Below are 10,022 nucleotides of genomic sequence, written 5' to 3'. Positions count from 1 at the left end.
AAAGAGAGACAGAAATCACCGTGCTGTTACCGGTGCCTCCGGTTGGCTGCGCTCTCCTCCTCCTCCTCCTCCTCCTCCTCTTCCTCAGCACCGGACAGACACCGGGAGCGCACCGTGAACGCATGAAGGATGAATGAACTTTAAATCTGCCTCACAACTTTCGCTGCCTCTCCCTCCCTCTCCTCGTTTCTCCCTCTCTGTCTCTGTCAGCCCGTTTCTCTCGGCTCTCCCTCCTCCGCTGCTGCTCCACAAGCCAAACATCACAAGATCTTCGACAATGGATTTACTGCTATCACGATCCTATTGTGACTGATCAGAGCTTTTTTCCGTCTTCTTCTTCTTCTTCTTTCTCCGCGGATGCTCATTAGTGCCGTTAGTCGAGATGATGGCATCAATAGGGGATTTCGATCCGCTCAACACCAGAGTCCCTGCAACTAAAATAGAAGTTACCGTTTCTTGCAGGTAAGGTCAAACTCTCCTACACATGCCTACAGATGTTTCAACCCAGATAAAAAATCAGCATCAGGTAGATCAGTCTAATGTGGGATTCAGATTTACAAGCAAGCATCAAAGTGATAGAAGTTAATTAGATGTGTTTTTCCTCTGATTAGATGTGATCTATCTATCTATCTATCTATCTATCTATCATAACCTTTTACTCTCTGATGCCCTTTGCTCTCAGCTAAATATTAAATCCAATCAGCTGCCTACAATATGCATCAAAGCAATTTGAATCTCTTGATTTTCTGCAACATGTCCTGCCAGTGGTTATCTGATATGCATGGTTGATTATTAATGTTGCAGGCAAATTGTCACACATCAGGTGAGAGATTGCCCGCGTGATGCAATTTCATAAATGTTACACAAAATGTGGAAATAATGTCAGTAAGCACAGTAATAGTCCTCTTAAAATACATTTTGATTTTAAAACCCAAAACAAAGCAGCATTCCTGAATTTCCTCTTTGGTGGCAGGCTGCCTCGGCTGAACGGTCGGCTGCTCTGCTTACCGACTGGCCGGCTGACTAACTGACAGAGCAGTTAAAACTCAGTCAGGGTTTTGCAGACCGTCAACCTGCCTGCCTGGCCGTGTGCTGACTGGCTCTCCAATCTACTCCTGAATAATGAATGGCTGCTGCTCCTGTATGGTCCCTCCTGAGATCAGCCAGACTTGAAGTGGCCAGACACCTGAGATAGACAGCCCCAACCTTGGAGAGGGAGTTGGCTCAGATTGGAGGATAGATGGAGTTTTTGTGTGTGTGTGTGAGTGTGTGTGTGTTTCCATTTGGCCCCGAAAGATTTAAAAGCAGCTTGAATTACATGTCAGGCGTGTTACGCATTATTCAACCCTGGTATTGCACAACACTGTATTGTAAATTCATGGCATTTTTTCCATCTCTTAAATTATTTTGTAAGATCTTAAGTTACATAATGACAAATGCTACAGCCAGCAGCTGGTTATCTTAGCTTAATATAAAGACTGGAAGCAGGGGAAAGCACAAGCCTGTCTCCGTCCAAAGGTAACAAAATCTGCCTAACAGCACCTTTACAGCTCATTAATTATCATTAACACTGACATTAATCCCTTCTTCATCTTCCTCTTCCTTAGAGTCTTCATCAGCCTTTGACTAGTAACCTAGTGTACATTATTTTTACTTGGCTTACTGTGCGTGCATTTTGAGGAAAGGGTTGGCAGCATGGTATTTTTAGATGTTAGTTTCACTGAATAACTTAGGGAGCAATTTAAATCTGCCCATGACCTAACTTTTGGGGGCTTAGCTGAGACTTCTAGAAACACCCGGGGGAGGGAAAAACAAAAGAGATAAAAATGGAATTCAGGAAATGTTAATGAGTGAATACATTGTCTCAAAACAATTAAGAAAGGGCTGGAAGGATCCATTTTTACCTGCACTTTTGCTGTTTCCACAGGAGTCTGCTGGATGTGGATACATTCTCCAAGTCAGATCCTGGTATGTATGCAGTCTTCAAATGTCTGGCATTGATAGGCCATGGTTTGATATGTTGATTAGAATTGCTTTAGAGAATAAACTATTTATGCCCAATTTAGGTACTGAGTGGAATATTGACTCTGTATATACAGTTTGCATTTTTTTTAAATGATGGAGGATATGCTTTCTAGTTCGGTTTGTTTGTCCAACCTTGCCTTATTCCAAGGGTGTCAAAAAAATGCTGCTTGGGCAGTGGCACCTCTGCATCAGATACAGATGAACAATGCACCCTTTAACGTCTGTTTGAGACACAACAGACTTAAAACCAACTCGTACGTAAACCCTTCTGTCATTATTAGACGTTAAGAGCAATGGACGTTGTATAAAGATTACGAGAGTGGGTCCAGCAAGCACAGGACTTTGATCCAGGAGGCCGGTGTTTGTGTCCCATGAGAAGTTCACTTACAAAGGCTATGCCAATGGAGTTATAGATTGCAATTAGTTTATTACGTATAATGGATGATGGGGATGAGGGTCGAGGGAAGTAGGGATGAGAATCAAGGGATGTGGGATGAAGGGATGAGGGTCAAAGGTGTAGAGGGATGAGGGGAAGTAGAGACAGAGTTGGAAGGAAGGTGGGGGGAAATGATCAGAGAAATTAGGGTCACGGACAGTCTACTATGGACAGAGCCCTATGGTGATTCCCTTATTCTGTGGAGAGAGAGAGACAAGGGAGAGATAACAACAAAAAGAAAAAAAAAGGTTTTTGGGGGGGAGGGATGTGAGAACGAAGTCAAAGCGGAGGTAAACGGATATGGTGTGCTTAAATACTTTTGGTGCAGAAATGGATGAGATTGAGGGATGGTCTTTGTTCCCGAACTTAGTTATAAAACGTCCCTTATTTTGTCACGTGAATCGACCAATATGATTTACTTCTACCACAAATCTTTTTCTAACCCTAACCAAGCAGTTTTGTTGTCTCAATCCAACTGACTTGAGCTGTGTCAAGATACAATGCAATTCAGTCGTTATAACAATGCTGGGGGCTTCAGCCTAAGCATCAAAATATGACGAGTAGGGATGAGATTACATTGGTTTGTCTGTTTGTTAGCAGGATTTTGGAAACTCTACTGGCTTTTCATGAATTTTCATGAAAATTGGTGGAAGGGTGTAGCACGGGCCAAGGAGGAACCCATGAAATTTTAAAGTGGATCCAAGTCACAGAGCGGATTAACTTTTTTTTTCTCACTTTTGTTAGCAATGCAAGATAGGGCATTTGGCCTTGGTGGAGGTCTGTCCTCTCCAAGTGCCCTCCTGGCTTCTGCATGTTTTGTGTACGCTAGCATTCTACCTTACAGCAAGGAAAAACAGTAAGAAATAATGAATGGTGGTGTACCCTCCTCTGGCTCTGGCACTGGTAAATAACCCAGAAGGTCAGAGCTATCGACGGGTGACAACTCTGCGGATAAAACACAAGAGTGAGAAGGGAGAATAAAGAGCAAGGACAAGACTAAAAAGGAATCGAAAAGTCAAGGTTGAAGAAAGGTCTGGGTGTGAGGCTGGTTGAGTTTCAGTGTGTTCTGTAGTCAAAAACTGACAGGGGAAGGAATTTAGGGAGGGAGGATATCAGAGCTGGACAGTGCAGGAGTTAAAAAGAATGCCTCTGAAACAGTATAAACCCACTCTATAGCCTGTGGCCATTCACATCTTGTATACTGTCTCAATAAAGATACAAGGCTGGTTGTGTTATTTGGGTATTTAGTGAAGGATATTGCTCTGATGCAGGACTCTGCGCTCTGCAGGTGTCTGAGCTGTGTGTGATCTTGAAATAATTAGGTTTTTTTTTCAACCTAAAATCCAGCAAACAAATAAAAAGACCAGAATTATGTTTTCATGGAAACCAGAAACAAGCATCAATTTGGAAATGTGAACTAAGACATCAACAGTGTCAGAACCTGCAACCTGAAGCTAAAGAAATACCTGAAATGATCACAAACTCTTAACACTGCATTACATGGTGGTAGCAAATAATGTGTAAAAATTGCATGCTGGGCCCCCGCAAACAATGGCAATGGAAAGTCAATCAGGATACTTTGTCATAGTAGAAACACAAATTCACTGGTACAATGGCATCACGCAGTGGGCAGTGGTTATTGTTACGACCCAGTAGGTGGTATAAAGAGCCATAAAGTCAGCATAGAAAGGCAGGCTATTCCCATGCACTCTTCGTTTGAATACCTACGAAAACATGCATTTTTGTAAGATACCATACAAACTGTTGTATGAGGATGTGCTGAAGGAGGAGTGAAGGATGGTGAATTGATTAAACAAATACAGGACTTTCACCCAGGAGAACACCGTTTGTGTACCTTGTGAAACTCAAAGCCAACGTTAACTTATTTTGACTTTATTTACTTTACATAGTTAGGTAATGTAACATAGGCTACTTATGTCACTTTACAACTTACTTACACCCCATACGTGACAAACTTAGTCTTTTTTTTTATAACAGAGAACAAACCAAACTGTGCCATCATCATGTGTTGCAGTGTTAAGAGTTCATGGTCATTTTACATATTTCTGTGTGATCACACTGGAAAGAAGGGATAATCATCATTAATCCATTACAATCATGGAACATACAAATTGGAGGGCATCATCCATATCGCACCAGGGCCACTTGCAAACTCAGTTTCATATGTGGTGAAATTAAACACATTATACATGTCAGAAAATAATTGTTGAAAACATGAGAAAAGTGAGAACTGTGTAGTACTAAATTGTGGAGTTAGAACTGTTTTTCACCATTTTTGTGTACCGGGTTTTTTGGGCTACCGGCTTAGCTCCCGAGTGTCTGTTGTTACGCTGTGGCTCAATCTCGTGGGGGGCTTGTGTGCTGTACTACTGATTTAGCTGTTAACAACTGTCTATTGCTGTGTGGCGACTAGTTATTCGGTTCAGGGTGTGTTTATGTCACTGTGCTATTGGCTTGACTACCAATGAGTGTCTGTCATCTTTCAGTGGCTCGATCTTCTTTTTTTTTTTTCTCACAATTTTGAAATCTAATTTTATACACTTGGCAATATTTTAATCATTCAAATTTGGCTGGGTGGTTTATAACACATTTTCTGTGGTGTGGCAAACTCATTACATATATTTATTTTTGCTTTCCCTGGACTTTAAACAGCAATTTTTTCATCTCAGCTTCACAAGGCTAGGAATTTTTAAATCCTGACAAGCTTAAAAGGAATTTTAATATAAGGAGAGGATAAAAAAATCACTGGAACTTAAAGTTACTTGAAGAAAAGAACTTGAAGATACTGGATGGACATCAATGGACAATGGAGCTGCATTCTTTCGTCTTTATGTATACTCCACCAGCAGGATAGCTCTCTATCACTGTCATGTTTTTTGTGTAATGCTTGATGCTGGGATGTGAATAGTCGGCTGATGCTGTTGATGTTTCAAGGCCAGTCATCTCTCTGCAGGAAGTACTCTAGTTGTCACTCAATAACTCCTAAGAAGTGTCACGGCGAAGCTCTCAAATATTCATTTTAATTTAAAAGCACAAAATCTTTCCTAGTCAAGAAAATAATGGAATAAAGCATGCGGAGCAGAGGAAGGCAGCTGAAAGATGAAAAGGACTGGACGGCATTGAATAAACACAAAAAGAGCATGGTACAGGCTATGGAAGTGTTAGAGAGGGAAAGTGAGACGGAGGATGTTAGTGCGGTGCTGCAGTCATTTTGAAACATTACCAATCAAACTGAACTGCGGTTTACAAGGAATCAACTGACGCACTTCTCAAGACTTCTTATATGGAAGAACTGCCTCAGCTCCAGCTATGTTTAAATCTATAATAAAATAATCATTTTTAGCTTCACAGATGTCTCTGAACACAGTGATCACAGTGAAAAGTGTGGCAGACAAGGCTGTAGAAGAATGCCAAGAAAGAGCTTTAGTTGGAAATGTGATGACAACAAGACTGAGTGCATTTGTCTCTCTGAAAAGACTACAAAAAGCCAAAGAGCCCTATAAAGAAAATTACAGGGAGTGCATCTTCTCTTCACCTGGCAATCCAAAATGCTCTGTTACAAGTTTTAGGTGTTTATCCCTTTTGCCCTCCTGACCCTAAAGCTTTCTACCTTTTAACAACTAAAAGTCCAACAGCCTCTAAACACAAAAGCAGTGTGTTACCTTTGAGAGTCCAACTTTCCCAGACAAATGTTACCTCCAAATCAGCCAGACGGCTTTTCAGTGAGTTACACAAATCACAGCTGGAGAGCACAGCTGTCTGACTCCTCACCCAGGCCGGTCTCAAGGCTCGGGTGATGATGCCTGTGACTGGCTGCAGATGTGAGGGCTGCCTTCAGAGCTACTGGGCTCCAACCAGTACAGACAGGGAGAAGTGGTGCATGAGCCTTGCCCTCACTCCAATTTGTTTGTTTTCTATCTTTGTGATTGAAATCCATTGAAAAAATGACCGCACAATAAGTTTGACGTGAAACATATGCGTATATCTGCACCTCAAGTATGCAACGGTAATACAATTTGTACACTACATTAGGCTGTGCAATAGGTGCAATGGATGGGGTGCTTGCCAAAGGTGTTGAATGCGCTAAGTCGTGTCAAACAGCAAACTCCAGAGCTTAAAAATGAAGCTAATGCAGAAATGGCAAAAACTGCAGTTCCACAAACGGCCACTTGAGGCTGGCTCCAGTCAATTCCCATAGACCCCCATGTACACAGAAATAAACATGTTTACAGCCTGCTTTTTGTAGCCAGCTAATTTTAACATTTTAAATTTTCATGACAACTGTAAGGGTGATGAATTTTTACATAACTCAACCTTCAGCATTTTTTTTAAGGCTTACAGTTATGCATATTTAAGGGAGGGGCCACTTGAGTGACAGGCTGTCTGTGAGGCATCACTACATTTTATGAGTCCACCCCTTGCTCCTCCACAGCTCCACCCTCTCATCGAAATTTGGTCACTTCGGCTCAAAAAAACAAAAACAAAATGGTAACAGCCGAAATGCCAAACTTGAGGCTTCAAAATGGGAGTCCACAAAACTGTGGTTGATGTCACAGCGGCTGTGTCTATTATTTTATGCAGTCTGTGAGTCCAGTACTGCTCAAGAATTGCGGTCAAACTGGGCAGAACTGATCAAATATGAGATCCAAGATTCTGTTACTGCATTTTTCATTTCTCACCCTAATGTTTTCAGAAACATGTAGTATACTATTTAGCTGTAACATGAGGAAGTTGGTGGGCGATGCTTCTTTTTGCCTTGTGATGGGCAGGTCATAAACTTTTTTCATTTTTCAGCTAAACAGTACACTAAAATATGTTTCTGAAAGCATTTGAGGTGAGGAATAGGCAATTCAGTGACAGAATAGTGATTAATATTTGATCAGCACTGTCTAGTTTTACGGTTTATGAGCAGTGATTGACATATTTTACAGCTGCTCTCTCTAAAATGGCCTGTGATTGGTTAAAGTCTCCTGTTACAGGTTTGATTTCCAAAAGCCTGTTAAAAAAAGTCAAGAGGAACTGCAAAAGTCTAGTGCTCTTGCTTGAATTACAATATTCTTAAAAGTTATTTTGGGCATTTGTACCCATCAACACCAGCTTTAAGGTAGTACTTAATTATTACTACTATTAGTATTCCAGTGGTTGCTCTTCACTCTGTGATCTGAGCCAAGATAATATACAGTGAGCCAATATGGCAAAGGCAGCCACAACCTTGGCCTCTCTCTCAGACTTTCACATTAATAATTTGTGAAAAAAAATGCATCCTTCCTTCTTCTTTTAAGTAAGACCACTGGGGTTGGCACAGCTGAGGCACCAACACTGAAGGCTCCAAAAAAAAAAAAAAAAAAAGAAAGTCACCTTGATGCTGAACCTGGCTCAACTTCTGCTGCTTGGCCACCCACAGGTAATTGTGAACACCAAACGGAAGTCATACAAAGAGGTGACCATATCAGGATAACAGGGCATGGTAGAAAATAGACAAAGCAGAGCTTTTAATGGGGGCTAAACTTGTGTCATTCCTATATCAAACCCTGCCGGGGGTTTGACAACTCTGAGATTTCATACAGTACAGTCATATAAAGTGCGTCATTTTGCAACACTTGCCATCTGATCTAACTGGCTCTAACAAGCGCACAGTAGCTCTCAAGGCAAGGCCATCACTGGGAGCTGAAATGACTGACAGGCTTAACAACCTGCTATCTGACTACATGTTCACTAATGTCCTGGAAACTGCAGTAACTGCTCTGCAACAGACCATTTATCCCTAACGCCTTTGTCTGAACTAACATCTCTGAACACCGTCATAATCGTAACACTTCCTGTCCATATCACAGAATGTTGAGAGCTGTTATTGTATCCACTTAGCAGAGAGTTACTTGGACATGTGTCTGAATACACTTGTCCAAGTTGTTTTCATAAGTTGGACCACAAAACCTTAAACTTTGGTTAACTGACATGTTTACGGTTGCAGCTGCTCCCTGCTGTTTGCGCTCAGCCTTTACGAGTGCCGAGTCTCAGCTGTTGGATATTTGGCAGCAAAGTTACATGGGAGCAAATGCCATGGCAGTAATGTGACTGCAGTTTATGACAGGAAGGAAGTAATTAACAGTGTGGGTGCCGTACAGGAGAGGGAAGATTGACCTAATCAATCAGTCCTTCTTTTTCCACTTCTCATGTAGACCATGTAATCAAATTATACATGCTTAATCAGAGCCACTTGTACGGCAGGAATTACTGTAGACTGTAAAATGCTAAATATAGTACCTTCAGAGGACAGGGAGAGCAAAAAATACACAATATAAAATCAGGCCAAAAAAGAATTTCTTGTGGATATCATTCAGAGCTAACAGATATCACTCAGTAAATAGGTCAGCTGTACATTACGACCCTGAGTTAGTTGACGGGAGTAACATGAAACTAGACGAGCAACATAAGGAGTCCATTTTATTTTAAGCTTTTATTGTCATATGTACATGATTAAATGTGACTTCAGGGAGAGCCCTGACCAAAATAACAAGCAAACCAGCCTGGAGTAGAAATAAAATCTCGATACAATCCTAGAAGGCCACTTAGAGAGTGCAGATATCTGCCATAGGGCCAAAAGTCCATTCTTCTATGATGTGCAAATTTGCAAGGGCAGTCACTATATATGTCTGGATAGATTTCTAAGACTAATAGAAGAAGTTTTTTAAGAAGCTACAAATTATATTCAGCCACAAAATATGCCTTAAAGGCTTGTAAACAAATGGAAGTACAGAGAGTTGTTGCATAGAGATGATTCCCCGTCTCATCTTGCATTGGTGTGAATGGACAGGATTTCAACACGATGCAGAACAACACATAGCCCGTAGCTGCCTGCTTCAACTCGTCGTGAATCTTTGGTCTGAACTGGGCTTGAGTGTTCGTGTTGTTAGCCTGCCACTGGTGAATTGAGTCATGAACGTCTCTTTTGGTTCACTAATTCCAATAATTATTAGAGACTCTAAGTCAAAATTTAACCTGGCTGGTTTGCAGAACTGTACATGCACCATACAGAAGCAGGAAGTTGAATTGGATGGAAACGAATGAACTCACTCCTCTTAAAGAGTTGTTAAAAAAGGGTTTGTTCGTGAATCTAACGTCACTATGTGGTAGACTGATTGTCAATTTTGGAGACACGGTGTTTATTATGCTGTGAATAAATGCTTGCTGGTATACTTTGAACAGAGAAGATGGTCCAAATTCCCATAAAAACACATGACCGGCATCAGTTTGAAAAAGAAAAATATATACATTGTAAACTATTGAATGTGATGTCACACTGATTTGATCATCACATCTACTTGTTGTATAATCATAGATTAAAATAAAATCATTTTAAATGTGTCCATGTTTGCAAGCAGCTGAAGCTACCGATGACACACCTGCCAGTTTATCAGTGAACTGTCATCTCCATGGAGATGACGAACAATAATTTTCTCGTGGCCATGCAAAATTATTTAATTCCCACACTTTATTAAATCATGGCCAAGACTTAATGATCTTGTTTCTACACATTATT

General features: G+C 41.0%; 1 protein-coding gene across 1 annotated transcript in view; it reads left to right on the top strand.

Annotated features, from left to right (window-relative positions):
* Nucleotides 1-346: 346 nt before the first annotated feature.
* Nucleotides 347-10,022, top strand: part of cpne9 (copine family member IX) — a 122,718-nt gene continuing 113,042 nt past the window's right edge. The window contains exons 1-2 of the mRNA XM_050066249.1: nucleotides 347-462; nucleotides 1,928-1,968. Of these exons, the coding sequence (XP_049922206.1) occupies nucleotides 383-462; nucleotides 1,928-1,968 (121 nt within the window). The 5' untranslated portion in view covers nucleotides 347-382. The remainder of the gene's footprint in view (nucleotides 463-1,927; nucleotides 1,969-10,022) is intronic.

Source organism: Epinephelus moara, chromosome 16, assembly GCF_006386435.1.
Source record: "Epinephelus moara isolate mb chromosome 16, YSFRI_EMoa_1.0, whole genome shotgun sequence".
NCBI classification, from domain to species: Eukaryota; Metazoa; Chordata; class Actinopteri; order Perciformes; family Serranidae; genus Epinephelus; species Epinephelus moara.
This window is presented reverse-complemented; position numbering and strand designations above follow the sequence as displayed.